General features: G+C 41.5%; 1 protein-coding gene across 1 annotated transcript in view; it reads right to left on the reverse strand.

Moving 5' to 3' along the window:
* LOC126425281 (actin-histidine N-methyltransferase) overlaps positions 1-24,425 on the reverse strand; it is a 424,338-nt gene that overhangs the window by 388,706 nt on the left and 11,207 nt on the right. The window contains exons 3-4 of the mRNA XM_050088254.1: positions 17,036-17,134; positions 7,533-7,757 (exon numbers count right to left, since the gene is read on the reverse strand). Coding sequence (XP_049944211.1) covers positions 7,533-7,757; positions 17,036-17,134 — 324 coding nt within the window. The remainder of the gene's footprint in view (positions 1-7,532; positions 7,758-17,035; positions 17,135-24,425) is intronic.

Here is a 24,425-nt window from a genome sequence, read left to right on the forward strand (position 1 = left end):
TTAAATAAAATGACAACTTCGAATACTGTATGGTCTCTGTCATGGGCCAAGTTTTTTTGTCTTACAGTTTCAGTTTTGGAGAGCATCTCTAGAGTGGTAAGTTGTGACGTACGCTTGTTAATCTTCTGGCTGCTATGTGCAAGACACGGCAGCCCCGAGTCTAATGCTGCAACATCACACTACTCGTGGTGTGTTGAATGTTGAATTGTTTTAACAGTCTCAGCACTTTGCAGCCCTTTTTTCTGGGCTTCGGATAAGCAGTCAGAGTCAGAAGTATTTGTCTGCGCTGTTTACATTATTTACGGCCTTCTGTATCAACAACACAGTCTCACAATGTGGCGCAAAAATCCATAACAGAGAGAAATCCAGTGGCACACACTGAAATATCATCTGTTGGGTTTATAGCAAAAGATAAAGCATGTCAATCAAATGGATCTAGTGTGTCACAACAGATAAAGGTTTAACATAACAGTCAAAGGGTTAAAATTCATTCCTAATTAAGCAATTTTTCTTACAGAATGTTAATATTCACAATCTTATTGAGGTAAAATTCTTTTCTACATGAGAAACAACAAACTATCTGGCAAACTCACAACTGCTTACAGAGAAACGTGTGAGGAGCGCAGGAAACAAGTATATAGAAACCCATGTCCAGCATAGTGATGAGACCAGCTAGAAATGTATGTGTGCTGTGCGACTCATACCCGGCATCATCACAAAAGCAAAAAGAACACATGGAATAGGCAAATGCCCAAAGTGCCTTTACGTCATGTACATTTTCAATAACAGGACATTTTGCTATAAATTACGTATCCATTCTCAAAAAGAGGCATTCTGTGACAATGCTGATTACTTTCCTCACTTCATTAAGTACTCTAACTGATCTTCTCCAAGGAGCCATCAGTAGCCCCGTTTTGAAATAAATAAACCAGACAATTAAATGGGAGGAAAACTTCTCACTATACAGGGCATCAATATGGTCCCACTATCATTTCAAAACATCATAACTTGGAAACTATCAGAGATAGCAAATCGGGGTTTATTGTAAAATGTTTGGCAGCTCTCAAAGCTTTTTTTCCTTAGTCCTCTGCTGCAAATTTAATTTGGAATTCATCAAAATGGTGACAGACCAGGAGTCATCTCATACGCAGATCAAAATCTGTGATAAGGGTGCTGCGGAATTATCGATACCAGTACGGATGAGCACAACCAGCAAAAACGAGCAGAATTAGGTAGTTCAAAAACTTTGCAGAAACAGCCAGCGTAAAAGACCTTACTCGAAGTGTACATATCCCCGTGTCTCAAACAAGTGCCGACAGGGTGGGCACTGCATTTCAGTGCAGACCCCAGTTTGGATTTCAATTATGTGGGATGTGCTTAATGACACACTTCCTGAGAGGTGGCTGGGTCTTGATGGTTCCATCACAGGGACCCTATGCTCTCCCAATGTCATTACATTAAGACTTCTTTCTGTGGGTTACATCACGGATCGTGTGTACAAAATACCATTCAATGACACAGACTGCCTAACAGGTCTACCAGAAACGGTGACCAATTCACAGCCAAGTAATACAGCTTTAGAATGGTGGTTGTAGAAAGATCATAGCCAGCACAGATTTGAGATGAGTGTCCTGTCTTGTCAATGACAATCTGTTTTGAACCTGACAAGAATTGCTGCTGCCAATAAACTTACATCCGTAACAGCCAATTCCAAGCAAACAATGTGAAGAAAACTTCTTGCATGGAACTGGCTATCTCCAAAAAGACAACTGCTCACAGAGCCATATGAAGCTGCACATCTTCAATGTACCAAATAACACTGAAATTTAATTTTATCCACATTTCGCAGCTGATGATGATGGACCCACAGGGTCCAAAATGCTTCATGTACTTAATAAAACACGAAAAGTTGTGACTGAAGGCATTTTTTAATTCATACCTCCAGAACACTGAAATTGGACAATAGCTGACCAGAAACATGCTGTGTGGCCCAGTGAGTCGCAATTTTCCCTGGTTTCATATCAGGCAAGCCAAAGGGTGCACTAACGCCCCAATGAGTTGTTTAACCTGTAGTGTGTGGAGGCTGTAGTTCAGGGTGGACGTGATTCTGTGACGTTAGAAGGGTGTTTTTCGTGCCATTTAGTGTGTCCACTCACTCAAGTTACTGTGGACATGAGCCAGGATGTTTATTTAAACCTTCTTTGTGGCTAACTATTGTATTTTCTCCTACATCTTCACAATGACTATACTGTGCAATAGAGCCCTGCAAGTGTGTCCTATGTGCATGGTCTGCACTCATCTGCAGTACATCACAGAGCATGAATACATTATGCGAATGTTGGCAGAAGTTGCCAAATATGACCAATGCTTCCTTGCCTAACCACATTAGTGAGTGAGGACTTGGCTATGGCCACACCAATGTCATGCACTTCTGAACATAATGCAGATATAATATGTTTGCACTCACTTGCACACAGACCGCAAATTTTCGGTGTGCATTTGCACAATGCAGTTCATGTACCACATGACTTGGGCCACATTTATCCAAATAATAAATACAGGTTAAAAATTATTATTCATTATTTGTGAGTAACAAATAGAAGTATTTATTCCAAATATTACTCATTTACACAAATAAAAATATTTGTTCATCTGCTAATAAAAAATATTACAAATAACAGATAAATTTAAAATCCAATGACATTTATTGCTTCATTTCTTTGTCATTTATTAAACAAAAATACTTTCTGTTGCTTCTAAATTAATTTTCAAAAGAACTCTTTTTCAAATATCTCATCAGCAAGTTCATTTGATTTGTGAAAATCTGCCACTGCGATACACTAAAGAATGTGCGTTCTATACATGTAAAGAGCATATCGATATGATGTATCTTCTGAAATTGTCTTTAATTCAGGGTGAAACAAGACCTTCAAATCATAATCGTCTTCAGCAAAAAATTGAGTTATCACCAGTTCCCCTGTAGTTTTCGCAAATAATTCATTGTGGTTCCACATTACATTCACCTCCCATCATGTTCAAAATAAAAATTTCCTTTTTATGACATGATTTGGAACTCTTGACCCAATTTCTTTGACATTTCTTTGGCAGTTATACACCTGCAGTTTGTTGCAAGCCTCCCTAGGTTATGAACAGTAACACAGGTGAACTATTTGTTTTTAAGTTTTAGGTAAGATGGTGATGCAATAATTGCACTTGACACTTTCTCTATAAAGCTGCCAGTGTGCTGCAATATTATGAACCTTTTTAAGTATCCAAACTCAGGATCTCTTCTGGAACTACCCACTGTGAATCCAAAAACATTTTTGAATAATAAAACATTCAGCAGCATTCCACCAACAGTTTAAGAGACTTTAGATAATACTCATTGGATCCTTTTACCAACCTCCCAAATCAGATGATACAATTGCCAAAAGGTTGAAAGTAAATTTGAGTCTAATTTCAAACACATACCCAACTCATACAACTTTTGTTGGTGGTGACTTCAATTTACCCTCGATGTGCTGGCAAAAATACAGGTATAAGTCCGACGGTACACTTAAAAAATCCCCCCGAAATTGTACTAAATGCATTCTCTGAAAATGATTTCAAGCAGTTAGTTCACGAGTCCACTTGAATAGTCAATGGTTGTGAAAACACACTTGACTTTTTAGCGACAAATAATCCTGAGTTAGTAATTAGCATCAAAATGGATGCAAGGATTAGTGAACACAGGGCTGTCAAACTCAACATTATAACTCCCAAATCCGCCACAAATAAATGAAAAATATACATATTCGAAAAGTAGGTAAAAATTCACTTGACACCTTCGTGAAAGGTAATCTACACTCCTTCCAAATCAACAATATATCGGTAAATGTAGCCCAGCCATGGCTTGAATTTGAAGAAATAGTACTGACAGCAGTTTAGATATTTACACCAAATAAATTAAACGAGGGAGCTGATCCCCCTTGGTACACAAACGGGTCAGAACACTGTTCGGGAAACAATGGAAAAAAAGCATGCTAAATTTAAACAAATGCAAAATCTCCAAGACTGGCAATCTTTTATGGAACCTTGTAATTTAGCGTGCACTTCAATGCAAGCTGCTTATAATAGTTTCCACAGCAAACTGTCTTGAAACAGGGCAGAAAATCCAAAGAGATTCTGGTCATTTCTAAACTATGCTAATGGCGTGACACAATCAATGCCTCCTCTGCACGATAGTAATGGAAATACTATCAAAGACAGTGCTGTCAAAGCAGAGTTACTAAACACAGCCTTCCAAAATTCCTTCACCCAAGAACAGCTGCCAACATAAGTATCCTCAGAGTAGTGAAGCACCTTAAACCACTTGATAAAAGCAAGTCTTCCAGTCTAGACTGTATACCAATTAGGTTTCTTTCAGAGTATGCTGATGCAATAGGTCCATACTTGACAATCGCATGCAATTGCTCGCTCGACAAAAGACATGTAACCAAAGAATGGAATGTTGCAGAGGCCACACCAAGATGCAAGAAAGGTAATAGGAATAATCCGATGAATTACAGGCCCATATTATTAACGTTGATATGCCGCGTGATTTTGGAACATATATTGTGTTCAAATATTATGAATTATCTCGAACAGAACAGTCTATTGGCACACAGTCAACACAGATTTAGAAAACATCGTTCTTGTAAAACATAACTAGCTCTTTACTCACACGAAGTGTCGGGTACTACTGACAAAGGATTTCAAATTGATTCCATGTATATACAGGGTTATTACAAATGATTGAAGCGATTTCACAGCTCTACAATACCTTTATTATTTGGGATATTTTCACAATGCTTTGCACACACATACAAAAACTCAAAAAGTTTTTTTAGGCATTCACAAATGTTCGATAGATGCCCCTTTAGTGATTCGACAGACATCAAGCCGATAATCAAGTTCCTCCCACACTCGGCGCAGCATGTCCCCATCAATGAGTTCAAAACCATCGTTGATGCGAGCTCGCAGTTCTGGCACGTTTCTTGGTAGAGGAAGTTTAAACACTGAATCTTTCACATAACCCCACAGAAAGAAATCACATGGGGTTAAGTCGGGAGAGCGTGGAGGCCACGACATGAATCGCTGATCATGATCTCACCACGACCGATCCATCGGTTTTCCAATCTCCTGTTTAAGAAATGCCGAACATCATGATGGAAGTGCGGTGGAGCACCATCCTGTTGAAAGATGAAGTCGGCCCTGTCGGTCTCCAGTTGTGGCATGAGCCAATTTTCCAGCATGTCCAGATATTCGTGTCCTGTAACGTTTTTTTCGCAGAAGAAAAAGGGGCCGTAAACTTTAAACCGTGAGATTGCACAAAACACGTTAACTTTTGGTGAATTGCGAATTTGCTGCACGAATGCGTGAGGATTCTCTATCGCCCAGATTCGCACACTGTGTCTGTTCACTTCACCATTAAGAACAAATGTTGCTTCATCACTGAAAACAAGTTTCGCACTGAACGCATCCTCTTCCATGAGCTGTTGCAACCGCGCCGAAAATTCAAAGCGTTTGACTTTGTCAACGGGTGTCAGGGCTTGTAGCAATTGTAAACGGTAAGGCTTCTGCTTTAGCCTTTTCCGTAAGATTTTCCAAACCGTCGGCTGTGGTACGTTTAGCTCCCTGCTTGCTTTATTCGTCGACTTCTGCGGGCTACGCGTGAAACTTGCCCGCACGCGTTCAACCGTTTCTTCGCTCACTGCAGGCCGACCCGTTGATTTCCCCTTACAGAGGCATCCAGAAGCTTTAAACTGCGCATACCATCGCCGAATGGAGTTAGCAGTTGGTGGATCTTTGTTGAACTTCGTCCTGAAGTGTTGTTGCACTGTTACGACTGACTGATGTGAGTGCATTTCAAGCACGACATACGCTTTCTCGGCTCCTGTTGCCATTTTGTCTCACTGCGCTCTCGAGCGCTCTGGCGGCAGAAACCTGAAGTGCGGCTTCAGCCGAACAAAACTTTACGAGTTTTTCTACGTATCTGTAGTGTGTCGTAACCATATGTCAATGAATGGAGCTACAGTGAATTTATGAAATCACTTCAATCATTTGTAATAGCCCTGTAGATTACAAGAAGGCTTTTGAAACTGTATCTGACAAGTGGCTTACAGTCAAATTCTATGCTCATGGAATATCTTGTCAGTTATGCGACTGGATTCATTATTTCGTATCAGAGAACATAGTTTGTAGTAATTGACAGAAAGTCACTGAATAGAACAGAGGTGATTTCTGGCATTCCCAAGGCAGTGTTATAGGCCCTCTGCTGTTTCTTATCTACATAAACAATTTAGGAGACAATCTGAGCAACCACCTCAGGTTGAGTGCAGATGATGCTTTTGTTTATTGTCTAGTAAAGTTGTCAGAAGATCAATACAAATTCCAAAACAGTTTAAAAAAGATATCTGTATGGTGCAAAAATTGGCAGTTGACCGTAAATAACAAAAAGTGTGAGGTCATCCATATGAATGCTAAAAGGAATCCACTTAACTTTGGTTACACAATAAATCAGTCAAATCTAAAGGCCATAAACTCAACTAAATACCTAGGAATTACAATTATGAACAACATAGAAATTGTTGTGGGGAAGACAAACCAAAAACTGCATTTCATTGGCAGAACAATGATGCAACAGATCTGTTAAAGAGACTGCCAATACTAAGTTTGTCCATCCTCTTTTGGAGTACTGCTGTGCGGTGCGGGGTCCTTATCAAATAGGATTAATGGAGTACATGGAGAAATTTTAAAGAAGAGCAGCATGTTTTATATTATTGTGAAATAGGATTTGGGGTGGACATAATTAAAAGAAAGGCATTTTTTGCTGTGGGCAGCGAACGCTAGTCACATGGTTTCGCCACATGTATGCAGTGCTCCATCGAGCATAACCCACCTTTCAAGATGACAGTTCACAAGCTTGCACACATATATTCCTGGTTTTACACTAAGGCATTTTGAATGACGCACTGAATCACCAAATCCTAATCTTACAGAAAATATCTGGGAATATTCGGAAAAGCGGATGAAACATAGCAATCCACATGTCCACAATTTGGTAGCTCTATGCAATCTAATAATCAATAATTGGCTTTAGCTCGATTTTGCATATCTCTGCCTTGGCAAATTGAGGCTGTCATCAAAGCTAGAAGCAGTGTTGCAGAATATTAACTTTATGTTTCTTTGGGATAATTTATTTTTCATCCATGTACTCATTTGTGCTGCATATTTTGTTTGGCAATAGGTTTGAGCACAATTACCTGAGATAATGTGATTCATATTCAGTGGGATCGACAGTGTATTTCGAACATGCCCTAACATTCTCTTTTTTTTTTTTTCTCGTGTCATTTATCAATAGCAGATGTATGATAAAATAATTGTACGGTAGAAGCTGCTGCTAGATTGAAACTAGCCTATAGTTTGGAATAAAGCTTCTTATTCAAGTGACATGCAGACAGCCTAAGCTGAACCACAACTTCTTTTCATTAGAGTCACCAGAACTGACTTACCGAGTATTGGTGACTTTCGAGCAGTGTCTGTTGTCAGCATGATGTTCCTCGGGATTGCAACCACTAGCTCGCCTTCACTGATGTCTCTCTCTGCTTGTAGACCCAAACCATAGTTTGGGAAGTGGGTGACCTTAACACCACGCACCTCTGCACCATTCGCCACCGCCCACGACAACAGTCGCTCTGTGCACCCTGTGCGCTCCTTCTCTGGTGGTATCTTCATGGCTGTTTGGAACAGAAACAAGACTGTCAGCACATGAAACAATAATCTTTCACCTTTAAGCTTTAACTAAGTGGCTGTTCTACCTGGAGCACAGTCACATGTTCAACATATCACCTAAATCCAGTTACAATGAGGAATACATGCGAAAAAACTTATTTGTATTATACTGGTCAGTAGAAAAGCATTTACAGTGTCAGCACCTGATGTATCGTATGCTGATGTCAGTAACAAGTAGTGTGACGAACAACGCGAACTGAATACAATGAATCCTGAATCAGCTGTCAGTACTGAATTGGAATGTTAGTTCATAATTTTCTATAGTTTGAAAATAACGTAAGCTGGTACTTTGCTCTATTAAGGGAGAAATTAAACACGTTACTACTGTTTTGGGCGACCTTGGAAATAAAGACATACAACTAGATTGTTGCAATGACAAATGTGTATCTATTGCTAAGCTACACATCAATCATTATGGCTGTCATATTTTCATCTTGAGATTTGTTGCCTTTGCTAGTTCACAAGCAGAACTTTGCACTCCAAACTGACCTAAGCCTTGGGCTTTGCTACAGGTTAGCCTTCTGGCAAATCAGTTTTTTCCATTCAACAAATAAATACCAAAATCAACAACCAACCACAGAACTCATAATAACCACATCAGTAAAAATTATTCTGGCAATCCATATCGAAAACAAAGGTAATAAATTCCTAACTTCTGTCAAATGAAATCATTAGATTCGGTTACTCTCATTGGTTACCGTACACTATCTCCCACCGACTACAACCAACATTGACAAACTGCCAACATCACAAAGCTAGAGCTGCAGATACTGGAAGTGCACTTCAATCCAAATGTCTCCTTAATCTGTGAGTGGATCGCAAAATGGTCTAATACGTGCAGAAAATCCCACGATGTTTGATTACTGATAATACCAATCAAATAGTTCATAATCGTAAGTGTAAACTTTGCAAATCCCAAGACTATGATAATAAAAAACAGCTTGAATGATTACAGATAGGATGTTCATATTCACAGGGCACGTAAATTAGTATGTTCTGCAGAAATGATCAGCATTTGAACCGTGTTGGTCTGCAAGTCAACATTGATATCGCGGTGCAACACCACCTACCAGTAAAATGTGCCTGCAGCTCCTGTCACTGAAAACTGAAGGTAATGGACCAGTGTGAATTGAGCAGATGTGCAGGATGCCTCGCAGATGTATGTGTGAACTGTACTGTCAAATCAGTGAGTTTGAAAGAGGGCGCACTACTGGCACGAGAGACTGTGATGCATCCATCTGGGAAATTGCTGTTTGTATGGGACAAACTGTTTGGCAGTGCAACAGGTGTGTGCCAAACCGTTCACGGAAGACCGTAGAACAAGACGAGATGGATCATGTCTCACCACCCCGACCACCCTCAATGAAGCTCGACACCTCATCTGAATGGCATTGCAGGATAGGTCTGCATTCTCCTCAGCTCTAGTGTAACAGTGGAATAGTGTAACACATCGTACACTGTCAGAGGTGACAGTATGTCACCGATTATTGTAGCATGAATTATGTGTGCATCACCCACTTCTCTGCCTACCTTTGACGAAAGTGCAGAAACATGCTAGACTGCAATGGTGAATGGAACGACATCGCTGGGGACAGGAATGATATCAGATAGCTCTTTTGGATGAATCCAGGTTCTGTTTACTTGAAAATGATGGCCACATTTTGGTTTGCCACAGACAGAGAGAGCAGCTTCACAGTGACTGCTTTAGCACAAGACATACTGCACCAACTTAAGGCCTTTTGGGGTGGGGTGCTATTCTGTACAACCACAAATCACAGTTAGTGCATGTCCAGGACACTGTGACCAGTATGAGCTACATAAATGACATCCTGAAATTCTTAGCTGTACCCTTTCTGCACAACACTCCAGATGCTTTTTTTCAGCAGGTCAACACGCAACCACACGTTGCTCCAGAAACATGTGCCTCATTGGTGTCATAGGATGTCAGCCTTCTGCCCACGTCTGCAAGATCATGTGACTCGTCGCCAATTAAAAACGTGTGGGATATGGTGAAACAATTGATGCAATGTTGTGATCCAATGCCAACCAGATGATCTGGAACCAGGTGGGTGCAGCATGAGTGAATATCCTGTTCAAGGTGTTCTGTTTTTTTCTGCACATGAGTGTAGCTGCTTCAATTAAAATCAACAAAGGGTTAGGCAGGGACATGCACTTTGCTTGATGTCTACATATCATCAACAAAGGGTTAGGCAGGGACATGCACTTTGCTCGATGTCTACATATCAAGAATGGGGTTCCACAAGGGTCGGTCTTGGGTCCTTTGTTGTTCTTAACATATATTAATGACTTGCCATTCTATATTCATGAAGAGGCAAAGTTAGTTCTCTTTGCTGATGATACAAGTATAGTAATCACACCTGACAAACAAGAATTAACTGATGAAATTGTCAATAATGTCTTTCAGAAAATTACTAAGTGGTTCCTTGTAAATGGACTCTCATTGAATTTTGATAAGACACAGTACATACAGTTCCGTACAGTAAATGGTATGACACCATTAATAAATATAGACCTTAATCAGAAGCATATAGCTAAGGTAGAATATTCAAAATTTTTAGGTGTGTCCACTGATGAGAGATTAAATTGGAAGAAACACATTGATGATCTGCTGAAACGTTTGAGTTCAGCTACTTATGCAATAAGGGTCATTGCAAATTTTGGTGATAAACATCTTAGTAAATTAGCTTACTACGCCTATTTTCACTCATTGCCTGCATATGGCATCATATTTTGGGGTAATTCATCACTGAGGAATAAAGTATTTATTGCACAAAAGCGTGTAATCAGAATAATAGCTGGAGTCCACCCAAGATCATCCTGCAGACATTTATTTAAGGATCTAGGGATATTCACAGTAGCTTCTCAGTATATATACTCTCTTATGAAATTTGTTATTAACAACCAAACCCAATTCAAAAGTAATAGCAGTGCGCATAACTACAATACTAGGAGAAAGGATGATCTTCACTATTCAAGATTAAATCTAACTTTGGCACAGAAAGGGGTGAATTATACTGCCACTAAAGTCTTCGGTCACTTACCAAATAGTATCAAAAGTCTGACAGATAACCAACAAGTATTTAAGAAGAAATTAAAAGAATTTCTGAATGACAACTCCTTCTAGTCCATAGAGGAATTTTTAGATAAAAAAATTGTTATATTAACTTAATTATGTTGTTAAATTAACTTAATTATGTCACGTATTGGAAAATTTGACTCTTTCCACATCATTACGAAATATCATATTCATGACCCATGGAACTAGAATTAATCTAATCTAATCTAATCTAATCTAATCTAATCTAATCCATAAGCCACCTCACTCTGAGTGAAAATGGGACTTTTGGTCCCACTATTACGTCCGCCCTTCCCTGTTCCACTGACAAGTGGTGCTGCATAATAGTGCCTTTCAATAAACCTCTGTTCAAGCTCCAATTTCTGCAATTTCTTCATTGCACTCAGTGCACAGGACACAGATGGGAGAAAGTAATACAATTCTCGATTCTTCTCAGAATAACTGACCTCACTACTGAACAGTAAATCTCTCCACTTCTCAACACTTCTCTTGTAACATCTGCCACTGGAGTTTGTCAAGCACCTTTGTAAAACTCTTTGTGCTTGCTAAGCAAACTTGTGACAGTATGTGCTGTTCTTTGTTGATCATCTCTCTCTCTACAACAAACCCAACTCTGTAAGGGTCCCAGACTGATGTGCAGCACTGAAGAATTGGTTAAACAAATGTTCTGTAACATTCAGGGTCAACTGGCAGCCCCTGTGACAATGAACAATCCTCTACAGATCCTCCTGCATTCTGGCAGTTGCATTGTCTTCCAACATCCTCATGGAGCTTCCAACATTATCCAATAGATCATCAAGATATAATGTCTGCAGTTCATGGTCTAGTGGTTAGCTCTGCTCCTTCTACATCTTGTGGTTCCGGGTTGGATTTTCAGCTGGGTTAGGGATTTTTTCCACATGGGAACTGAGTGTTGTGTTATCATAACTGACATGCATGTCACTGAAGTGGCAAGAAACAGATGTGCACTATGGTAGCGAAACTACCCCACATGGTGCTCTCTCAGCCAATAATGCCCTGGAATCATTTCACTAAGCTATAACAATCCCGTGGCAAACTCCCAGAATTTCTTTATGTCTCCTGATGTCCTGTTGAGTTTTATCTGCTAGGGAGTTCTGAATCATCACGAATCTTGTCCTATATTGATAATCTCATATTCTGTTCACTAAATAACAGAGTGGAACTGTATTTCCATTTGAGACTGATATCAACTAGAACATTAAACCAGAAGCTCAAAATAACAATATTTAAAGGCTTGTTACCATCTGATGACTACCATTGGTCTACGCCTTCTCACTTTCCCTTCCTAGTGATTTATTCATCTCCTGCAGACACTTCTGAATAAGGGTACAGGACACATGTAAAAAATAAAAAAGAATAGTAATGCAGTCCACTCACCTAAAATTTTGGCTAATGAGCTCAAGCAGTACTCTAAAATTAATAATCCCACCCGCTGAGAATGAAATTCCATTTACTTGACGAGGCTAATGATCATGTCATCTTGCCGAAACAATCATTTTGTCCATCACCTCTTACAGAAGTAACATTTTACTGCTCAACGAAACAGTAAAGATTACAAATAATCATTCATTTATAAAATGATGACCGGTTTTGGCCTTTATGCTGGCCACTTTCAGATCAGCAGCACCATATGGCTGAAGTTGGTGGTCCACAGAACATATGTGTGATGCCACGGTCATTTACGGAGCAGTAGACCGTGGCATCGTGCAACTGTCTTATGCACCACCAGCTTTAGTCATACGATGCTGCTAATCTACAGACGGCCAGCATGAAGGCCAAAACCAGTCATTTTTAAATAAATGATTATCTGTGATCTTGAGTGTTTCATTAAGTGATAATTTGTAATAGATCACTTTTTCATATCCAAGCAAATTACATTTTATCATTAGTTTCGGTTTTTAGTATACCATGTTTCAAGTTAAGGATTTTCTTATCTTTTTGTCTACTAAAGATTTTCACTCCCATATATTGGGAAGCTTAAGGACAGTAATTTAAATTGACTCCTCCAACAATTCTGAGATGCCAAGTCATTACATCCCACCTGCTGAAGTAAACTGAGATCAAATTCCTTTTAACTTCATTCCATCAACACTGTGTATGACAAAAGAGAGTGGCCTGCTTCTAACACACAACACTACACTCAGTAAGGTTATGAAGAATTACAGTAGCTGCTTCTTTAGCATGCACGCCCATCCAGCATGCACTTCATTTGTGCAGTAAAATATGATATTTAGCATTCACACATATACAGTGTCATTTGTGAAAAGTGCAACACTGAGAAGGAATTATCCGAATAACGCCACACTTTATGGAAGTGGCGACAGGTGTGCAAGCAATACGCGATACGTTTTGCAGTGAGATAGGGTATACGTAGGCCGAGCAGAGCCCTCTCGTGTCGGTCTGACAGGGTCGGTGTTGTGACTAGTGTAGTCAGCGCAGAGCTGTCACACAAGGTGGAAACAATACAGTGAGTGCCAGTATGCCTCACTGACATCAGAGGGAGTCATATCAGCATGTGAGCTAGTTCAAACGGGGCAGAGTGATCGGTCTCTGGGAAAAGGGGTTGTCGTACCGTGACATTTCGGTTCACACAGGGCATGCTGCTATGACAGTGAGGGGTGTGTGGAAGCTGTGGATACAGGAAGGTCGTACGCAGAGACGAGCGGGAACCGGACCACGGAACACGATCACAGCACGGGATGACTGTCATCTCGTTCGTACGGCCATTATGGACCCTAGAGCGTCATCCCCAGTGTAAGCTCTTCGCTGGAGCACGGAAACAGGTGTGAACTTGTCTGCATCGACAGTTCGTCACCGTCTGCTGCAGGTCGGACTCGTTGCACGCATGCCATTACTTCGGCTTCCATTGTCCAGAAGCCACAAGCTCCTCCGACCGCAATGGGCACGTGCACACTGTCACTGGGGTGCCGAGTGGCAACGTGCAATCTTTTCGGACGAGTCCCGCTTCGACGTGTCCTACAGTGACGGCCGCATATGTGACCGAGTGGTACCGTAGTGAGTGCAACCTGGAGGGTTGCACTGTGGAGTGGCATAGCGGACAAACACCAGGCATGAAGGTTTGGGGCACCGTCGGTTACAACAACTGATCTCGCCTCTTACATATTGCGGGCACTTTGAACAGCAACCGGTACCTAATGCAGGTCGTGGAGCCCGAGGTACTCCCCCTGCTTCGGGCATCTCCACAGGCCACATTTCAAAAGGACAATGCCCAGCCACATACTGTGAGGAATGTGCAGGCCTATTTGAAGAGTGACGGGTACCACTGCTTCCCTGCACGTTCACCAGACATGTCGGCCATCGAACACGTACGGGATATTGTCGGTCGGCACCTGGTGCGTCACGGTCCTCCAGTAACTGCTGTCACGGATTTGTGGGCTCGGATACAAACTACGTGGAGGGAAATCCCTCAGTAACGTATTCAGAACCTTATCAATTCAATGCCACAACCCTAATTGCAGCGCACAGTGGCCACATGACATACTGAATAGTGGGGCTCAAAGGTCATGTACAGATTTGAAAAGGTAATCATTTGTTACTTGTCACATACCTAACCTGTGGTATTAAATTAACTGAATTCTGTGTTTCCTTCTGTGTGTTGCAATTTCCATAAATGGTAGTACATATGTTCTAAAGGTCCTGTTAACGAAGACACCTTTCAAGTGTCTGTGGAATGTTATCAAACAAAAGTAGCAGCCAGTGTTTGGCTGTTGTATTACACACTTTCTGATCAAAAGTATCCAGACATTGTGGAACTTACAACCACACACCATGAGAGGTGGACCCAACAGTGTAAAAGGAGCAGGAGAGTACTGTGTTCTCAGTAGATAACTACAAATGACAGAATTGGTCAGTCAAGAGAACTCACTGACTTGGTTATTGCCTGAGTAACAAATCCACCATGGACATTTTCACCTTTCTGAAGCCACAACATTGAATTGGAAATGCAAAGAAGCGACTACAGCTGTACCATGGCCAGGCAGGCCTCATGTGCTGACAGACTGAGCTCATCAAACACTGCAGAGGGTAGTTGCAAAAATTCGCATGACGGAAGTGGAACCACTTGTGAGTTCCAAAGTGCTACCAGCAGCCCATTAGCACGAAGGCTGTGCGTAGGGAGTTAAAAAGAACAGGGTCCAATGGCCCAGCACCTCCTCATAAGATGCAAAGTTTCTATAATCAGTGCTGAGCAATGACTGGGGTTATTAAAAATGTGACAAGACTGGATGGTGGATCATTGGAAATGAGAGATTAATTATGTTATACCCTGCTGCAATCCGATGGAAGGGTTTGCGTTTGGCAAATGCCTTGAGAATGTTACCTACACTTGTGTAGTGCCAACAGTGAAGTATGGAGTACTGTAGATGATCCTACAATATGGGGTTTAGTGTGCGATCTTCTCGTCAGACTCAGGAAAACACTAAATGTGAAAAGATACGAACACGCTTTACAGCAACGTGTACTGCGTACAGTAGAGCACGAGTTCGGAGACTGTGACTGACTGTATGCAGCCTGTCACAAAGCAGCTTCTGTGAGCGAATGTTGGGTGAGCAATAACATTCCTGAAATGGACTGGCATTCCCAGAGACCCGTACTGAACCCAATGGAACACATTTGGGACGAGTCAGACCAACAGCTTCAGTCCAGACTGCAATGTCCGACATCACTACTTCCTCAAGTTTCAGCTCTTGAGGAAGAATGGGCTGCCATTCCTCCACAGACATTCAGACATTCCCCAGCAGAGTCCAAGCGGCCGTAAAGGTGAAAGGTGGACTCGCACCGTATTAATGTCCACTAACAAGTGTCTGGAAGCCTTTAATCAAACAGTGTATAAACATATAGTGTGTGGCAGTGCTGCACTTGTAGGAATACTACAGAGTACACCGTTACTGCCTCTCTCCATTCTTATCAGATTTAAACACAATGGTGCTCCAACCCTGGCCACATCTTCTGTCCACTGTGTTGTAATACCATTGTCAAACTACCCAAGTAGATCAAAACAAGAAGAAATCAAACACCAGACGGAATAATGACAATGATATGAAAAAGATAGATTGCTGCTCACCGTATGTTGGAGACGAGTCGCAGACAGGCACAACAAAAAGACTCCTAGACAAGTAGGTTTCTGGCCAAACGAGCTACTGAAGTAGCATGTAAGTGCGTGTCCCCTTCCCCCCCCCCCTCTCCCCACACACACACACACACACACACACACACACACACACACACACACACACACACACACACACACACACACACCCCTAGGCCTGGTACAGTGGTTTTTGTGTAGGTCATCCGGCTACTGTTACCGGATGAGCTTGAAGTCAATAATACTCCGAATCTAATCGACTGGAGTAGAGGGATAGCTAAAAACAATCACCTCTCATTCCAGGAGGATGATGGAACGGTTGGAAACTAAATTACCTTTGCTATATTTCTAAGACGAATAAAAAGTAAAACACGATCTACGGCTTGTGCTGTATCTGCTAACACATCAGACAATTCAGATGGCAAACACACAGTAAAATGTGAACAGCTATAAAATAGCGCTTGGGTCAGAAAATGGCACACTGTCAATGCTGTGTTGCAGTAAGCAGAGTGATGTGGGGTCACCACTTAACAAATGATGGTGAAAAACGACAGTTACCAATAGGGTACATGACGTGAGGAAGTTGTCCAAGCCATTGGGAGGTGTTTAATTTCCCAGAGTTTGTGTGTGTGTGTGTGTGTGTGTGTGTGTGTGTGTGTGTGTGTGTGTGTGTGTGTGTGTGTGTCCTTCAGAAGAAGGCCCTTTGGCCAAAATCATACTTGTTTAACAGTCTTTTTCTTGTGCCTGTCCGCAACTCAACATCTCCACTATATGGTGAGTAGCAATGTATCCTTTTCATAATATTGTCAAAACAAGGAGAAACAATGTTACTGATTTGACATACAAAACACAAACTTAAATAACTGTGCTTATCTATTTCCCATATCTTGAATGATGTTGCTAATGGCAGCTCTAACTGCAACACAAATGGGAAACAATATGATACCAACAAACACAATATTAATGGTACAAGGTCACTAATGAGCAAGCAGACTGACCTGCCTCCAGCTGGTTTACTTTCTGCAGCAGTCTGTCGATCTCCAGGTGCGACTCCCATTCTCTGCTGGCATTGGGCGAGAGGGGTACACTGGTGCTTACTGCAACAATCGTACAGGTAAACTAGATATCAATGCTAGTCTACAACTTATGTACACTAAACGTGATCAAACGAAAGCTATGAAGCATGAAAGTTATCCCAAAACAAGTTTCACACTCTTTCAGAATCTGGAAAAGAAAGGTCAACTGCCCACCAATACTGGGAGGTCGGCTTTGTCCTCCAAGATCATAATCACATGGCATGTGATGTCATATGGGCACAAACAGAAAGAGAACAGAGTAATGACTGTATTTTTGTGTTCTTATTAGCTTTTGGAATGTAGGATGTGGTGACTTGTCTAACTGAGGTTAGGCCAGAAGGTGACCGTATGAGTTCACGAAACCAACAAATGTGAACGAGAAATTTTAGATGTGGTGGCAAACTTATTTGTAGTTTAGTCCGAGGTGTAAGTTTGTTCAGAGGCAACAGTACGATCGTATATTGACGATGAGTATCACACACTTCAATTAATCCTAAAACAATGTAGTGCAAAAGGTGAATGCACATGTGAGATGTTTGATGCAGCTATACATACATACATAATATGCATGCCATTGCACAGATGGCAGAGGGTATGTAGTACCCTCTGCCATCCCTTTTTTTTTCCTGATTGCATATGGAGTGAGGGAAAAATGATTGCTTCTATTTTTCTGTATGAGGCATAATTTGCCTTATGAATCCTAGAGATAGCAGAATCGTTTGGCAGACTGTTACAAATGCTGCCTTTCTAAAATTCCTCAAAAGGAGTACAAAGAAAATTGTCTTCCAGGAGCCCCCCCCCCCCCCCCCCCTCTAAGCTCATGAAGCATTTCTGTAATACTCACACACCATTCCAAACGTCCATTAAATCCAGCAGCATGACTTTGAAATGTTTTGATGTATTCATTTAATCCAACATACAGGGATCACAAACACTGGAGCAGTACTCAAAAAAGGGCTTGTAATACCCACATAATTATGCATTCCACCTACCCACCCCCTCAAATACAAAAAAATACTGAGAGTTAATGGTTCCTGAGTATTCTGGATGAAGTTATAACGCAGCTATTGGAATCACCAGGTATGGCAGAGTGAGGAGAGATGTGACGGTTAGGACTGGCACAATTCTCTAAATATGACTTTGTAACTTTGAATGTACGAGTGCTCAAGGGTGATGAAAAAGGATTTGGTCACTGGATGAGTCATCAGCACAAGGTTTGAGCCGCAGTTTGGGCTAGTATAAGGCATCCAACTGTGAAGCATGATTTAACATTATATGAGTTTCTCGCACGTGTGACACTGGTGGGTAGAAGTGGGCAGAGAAGAAAACTAACAGCTTAAGCCACTGCACAAAATTAAGGAGTTGTCGCAAACTTCCCATAAGGAGTAGTTTCAGACCATTGTCACCCCTGACCAACCCTCTACACAAGATCACAACACTCAGTAATGCCCGCACCATGAGACTGTAAGATTGACACTTGAAAAGCGTGATTTGTAATTTAAATGTTAAACCCAGTGATTCTCTCGAAAACAGTAATTTTCCAGTCACACAGTTTTTCCAACAATCAGCAATGCGTTGCGTAAAATAAATTTTACGTCTTTACCAATTTCAGCCACCTAATGTCATCCTTCAGAACGTTAAGGTTGATTAGCTCCAGTTATGGCATGATGTCTGCACTTGTTGCTTGGTTTTCTTATATCATTTTTGTGCAAGCACTACGAATCAAATGACCACAACAATGTGCTGCATACATACTTTTGATGTTCACAAATAATGCAGTAACTATAACCTTCTTAAGAGGGGCACTAGGTGCCTGAAATCGGCAAAGGAATAAAATATCTTCTGTGTAACTGGTTTTCAATCATTTTGGAAAATTGCTTATGATGGATAAAATACTAATCAGTGCGACCGGACACTCAAATGCCTCCCAGCCCACAAGAAGGCAAACGATTCAGAAGCAGAATTACTCCATGAAGATGGTGAGTGTGTGCCACTTCAATATAGAAGGCTATACAAGGACGAAAGGAGAAATCCTTGAAAAAATTGTAACAAGAGAAAGAGTAAGTGTCGTACTCTTGCAGGAGACAAACCTGACGGATGAAAACATCGAACGATTATGCATACCAGGATTCACCAATGTGGGATACTCAGGACACGACAAACATGGTATGGCGACCCTGGTGAAAAATGAGCTTCTAGGAAACCTCGAGAACAATGTGGAATCGGTTCCACATGCAATAGGCATTAAACTGGGAGAGATGACAATCTACAATGTCTACAAACCACCTTCGCAGCAATGGCCTATAGGAATCTTACCGCAGACTAATCATCCAGCAATCTATGCCGGCGACTTTAATTCCCAGCACACCAGATGGGGATATCAGAAATCCACTCCGGAAGGCGTTGGACTAAGTGACTGGGCTGACAACTGGGACCTACACCTCCTGTTTGATCCCAAGGACAGAGCGTCCTTCAATTCAAAAGTATGGGGCACAAAGGCGACACCTGACCTGACCTTTGTCACACACGGCGCAACGGGCGTACCAATGCAAGCTACAAGAAGAGTCCTCAAAGCTTTCCCACGGAGCCAACACCTCCCGATTATTGTGGAGATCGGCCTTTCCATCCCAATCATTAAGAGCCCCCCCCCCCCCCCCCCCCAATTCCACGGTGGAATCTGAGAAAAGCAGACTGGGGGAAATATAAATCTTTTATTGACAAGACAATAAATCGAATACCACCAAGTCCAGAGAACTATCAAAGGTTTGTAAACCTGATATATATAAAGGGGCCCTAAAGGCTATCCCCCGAGGGGTCCGGAGGGGATACATTCCTTGCTGGTCAGAGGAGTGCGAGTCATTGTTAGAGCAGTATGAGAGGAGTGGGGAGGACGAGACTGCAGAACGACTGATCAACACTATGAACGCGGAACGTAGGAACAGGTGGAATATGGCAATGGAGAATCTGGACTTTACCCATTCTAGCAGGAAGAGCTGGTGTCTACTAAGGAAACTGGGTGGTGCCACAACACCACGAAGATCGGCCGCGGGTGTGGGCCCATCCGAAATAGCGACTGCCGTGAAACAGACCTCCAAAATACGCCTGAAGACTGAGGAGAAGAAAAGGATCTCCAGGAACCTAACCAAGGAATTAGCCAATAACCCAAGTAATCTAGATATTGTCAAAGCAGTAGACGTCGAGGAGATTACCCAGGCCCTAACACTAATGAAAACAGGGAAAGCAGCCGGACCCGACGAAATCCTCCCAGAATTTCTGAGGGAGCTGGGACCCATTGGGAGGAAATGGATGGCCAAGCTCTTCACGGAATCAGGTGCACTCCTGAAGTTATGGAAAGAAGCTAAGGTAATAGCAGTACTGAAACCAGGGAAGGATGGAGATAATCCAAAGAACTATAGACCGATCTCACTGCTTTGTACCTCTTACAAACTATTTGAGAGAATATTATTGGCCAGACTAGCACCATACATTGAGGCGAACCTCCTGGACTATCAAGCAGGGTTCCGTGTGGGAAGGAACTGCTGTGAACAAGTTTTGTCCCTTACAACATATATAGAGAAAGGCTATTAGAACAAGCTGAAAACGGGCCTGGTATTAATAGATCTTACATCAGCCTATGACACTGTCTGGACCGAAGGACTACTGCTCAAGCTTACTCGAATTATCAAATGCAATCAGACGTATACATTACTAAAAAATATGCTGACAGGCAGGAAGATCAAAGTCTATCTCCATAGAAAGAGCAGCAAAAGCATGGTCATAAACAATGGCCTGCCGCAGGGGTCAGCTCTGGCGCCGCCCCTTTTTAATTTATACATATCTGATATGCCGAGCACCAGGTCACGTAAATTTGCGTATGCGGATGATCTGGCCATCGCATACCAAAGCAAAATTTTTGAAGATCTTGAAAAAACATTGAATGAGGACCTTGAAGCGCTGAACACCTACTACCTTAGTTGGCATTTGCATCCCAACCCCAATAAAACAACCAGTACCATAATGCACCTTAATAACAGAGCTTCAAGCAGGAAACTACAGCTTTCCCTGAATGACCGGCATATCAGACATGAAGATAAGCCCAAATATCTGGGAGTAAAATTAGACCGTACACTAACGTTTAGCTCCCATCTGGAAGACACCAAACAGAAATTAAAATCTCGAAATTCCATTATGTCTAAACTGGCCGGAACATCATGGGGGTGCGGAGCTAATACACTAAGGACGTCAGCATTAGCCCTCGTGTACAGTGTGGCTGAATATTGTTCACCAGTCTGGGCGAAAAGTGTGCTTGTAAATAAAGTAGACACCCAATTGAAAGAGACAATGAGAATTATCTCAGGCACACTTAGAGCTACCCCATGTGACTGGCTCCCAGTCCTTGCCAACATAGAAACCCCTGATATAAGGCGCTCCATGGCGACCTCAAGAATATGTAGGAAGATCGTACACAATCCAGAACTCCCTATACACCAAGACTTATCATCCATCAACAGGCTAAAATCTAGGTCCCGCTTTTGGAAGATTGGCAGGGAATTACAGGACTTCGAGCCAAAGCTAGCCTGGGGGGAATCATGGCGCAAAGGGACACACAAGAACCAAAAGCTTATCGATGACCCCAGCAAGAAGATAAATGGTTTTGATCTCCCTCGGAAGCTCTGGGTTGCCTTAAATCGCCTTAGAACAAGCGTGGGAAGATGCAAGCATCTAATGAATAAGTGGGGACTTGCAGAGAGTCCCGTGTGTGAATGTGGTGAAATCCAGACAATGGACCACCTACTGGTGTGTGAGGTGGTAGGATATAGTGGTGAACTGAAGGACATGCATTACTTGCCTGACCTAGCCATAGATTGGCTCAAAACTATAAGTAGCATTGTGTAGTGTTGTGATTTCCTGGTGGATTGTAATGACACTGTAATATTTGCCTTGTACATGCCGAACGAATAAATAAAATAAATAAATGACTGTTAGGTAGACTACATTATTGACCCTCATTGTTATTATCAGAGCAGGTTTCTGATTGTAAAAGCTCTATTTGCATGAGCATGTACTATAAATACATGTGTAATAGAACTTCACAGAATCCCATCAAATTTTGTTCCTTTGAAAAACCCTGGGGTCTGTCATACACTCAGTGTCCTCTGCTATTTGTTGGATGCACTCCAGTATGTCTTCCCCTAAATTTTTTACCCTCTACAGCTCCCTCTTGTACTATGGAACTTACTCCTTGATGCCTTAATGTATCCTATCCTAAACATTCCAAATGATTCTGCAGAGAATGTCTCCATTTGTTATCTTTAAAGTCCCTCTAATTTTCAACATCCCTTTATTGCAGCCCAACCTGAAAGTTTCAGTTCTCTTGTTTTCTGGTTTCTCCAGAGTCCACAATTCACTTCCATACAATGCTGTGCTCCAGAAGCACATTCTGGGAAATTTCTTCCTCAAATACAGGCCAATATTTTTGCTCAGTCGTACAGGAGTGCCCTCTAGCCCATACGAGTCTGCTTTTTATGGCACTATTATTTTGTATGACATACTTACTTTGTTTACAAGGTATCAGAATACCTTCACTTCACCCAGTTCATGGTCCCCAATTTTGATGTTCAGCTTATTGTTAATCTTGTTTCTGCTACTCCTAATTTCCTACGTATCTCTTCAGTTAACTCTAAATGCATATTCTGTACTCATTAGACTGTTCTTACATTCAACACATCATGTAATTCTCCCTCAGTTGCCTATAAAACCTCAAGTCTGTTGACGTCAATGAATTAATAGCTTTACCTTCACTATTTCTATTTTTTAGCGTTAGCTGGCATAAATGCCCGCCAATTTTAGGGGTTTTTGGGAGGTTTCGCACATTACTCTTTGTTACATATTGCCCATGGAGTTCACTTTACAAAATACCCCAAAAAACGTAGCTTTCACAACATGTTTTGTTCCACTTAAGATCATAGCATCGAAGTTCAAAGTCTATTCCCTTTACTCCACTTAGCCATCCTGTACTTACATATCGGCAAGGTAACATCTGCCACACATGGTGCGAATATCTACTGCTTGTCTTTGCATATGCTAAACCCTACCTCAGCCACCAATGTTCTCCCCAATTGAGAACATTTGGAGCATTAGCGGCAGAGCCCTCCAACCATCATGGGATATTTATGATCTAATGTGCCTATCCATATGGATATAATTTGGCACGATATCCTTCAGGAGGCCATGCAAAAACTCTATCAATCAACGCCAAGCCATGTAACTGCTTGCTTAAGGGCCAAAGGTAGATCAATGTGTTTTCGATTCACTCAATTTGTGAAGCTCTCTTTGAATAACTCATCAATTTTTTTCTGAAATTGTAATCATTTATTTGTCTGTACATGAACATCGCGTCTATCGAATTCCATCCCTTTTAGATAATTTCTTCATAGTTGACCATTTTTTTTGTCTTAGCGTTTATGTACAAATGTGACATCAATTAGTGTTTCATTCCACAGTTTTCATCAAGAGCCATATGTCTTGCCTACTTATAACAATGTGCCAACTACAATAGTTAAGTATTTAAAAAATACATGCTATTCCTGTCATAACCTGAAGCACTGAAGCAATCTCCCTTAGTTAATAGCACTGTTGTAACTGTAGATTTTGCTGTACATGGGACGATGTATCAGGATTTGCACTCATCACAGGCACCTACAGAAGAGTTTCACATTAATGTATGTGGCCTGTAAGTCATCCAAGAAGTGTCAATTAAGAAGGCCTGATGAGCAAAATAAGGACCAGGTGTTTGTAACTAAAATGTGGCTATGCATGGAGGTCCAGTGTGGGCTGTGATCACTGCATGGTAGCCTAACTCGGTAGAAACACGAGAGCATTAATGCACAACCAATTTATGCTGAAAAAAAAGTTTCGATTTCGGCGGCCATGTGCAAATTTGTCACTTCACAGCACCTCGTCGACATCTTCAGAGTTCATATTGGACAAATTATGTAAGCAGTGGTTAATAGTAACATCAACATCATGCCTTTCTCACTTGTTTGATATTTCCTACCAGATTTGCATCTGGTGCCCAAGATTGGAATTAATTTATTCCATTAAACTGGTTCTGCATTAATGCACTACAATACCTGTCAAGTTTTGCTGTCAAATGATAATTACAGCCCACAATGGACCTCTGTGAGTAGCTGCACTTTAATTATAACCACTCAGTACTGTTAAATGCAGTTGTCTGCTTCATCTGGGACACAGCAATCATATTCATCAACGGCAAAGGAATGTGGCACAGTAGTACTCTCACAGCTGCGAG

The sequence above is a fragment of the Schistocerca serialis genome, chromosome 10 (assembly GCF_023864345.2).
Source record: "Schistocerca serialis cubense isolate TAMUIC-IGC-003099 chromosome 10, iqSchSeri2.2, whole genome shotgun sequence".
Lineage (NCBI taxonomy): Eukaryota > Metazoa > Arthropoda > Insecta > Orthoptera > Acrididae > Schistocerca > Schistocerca serialis.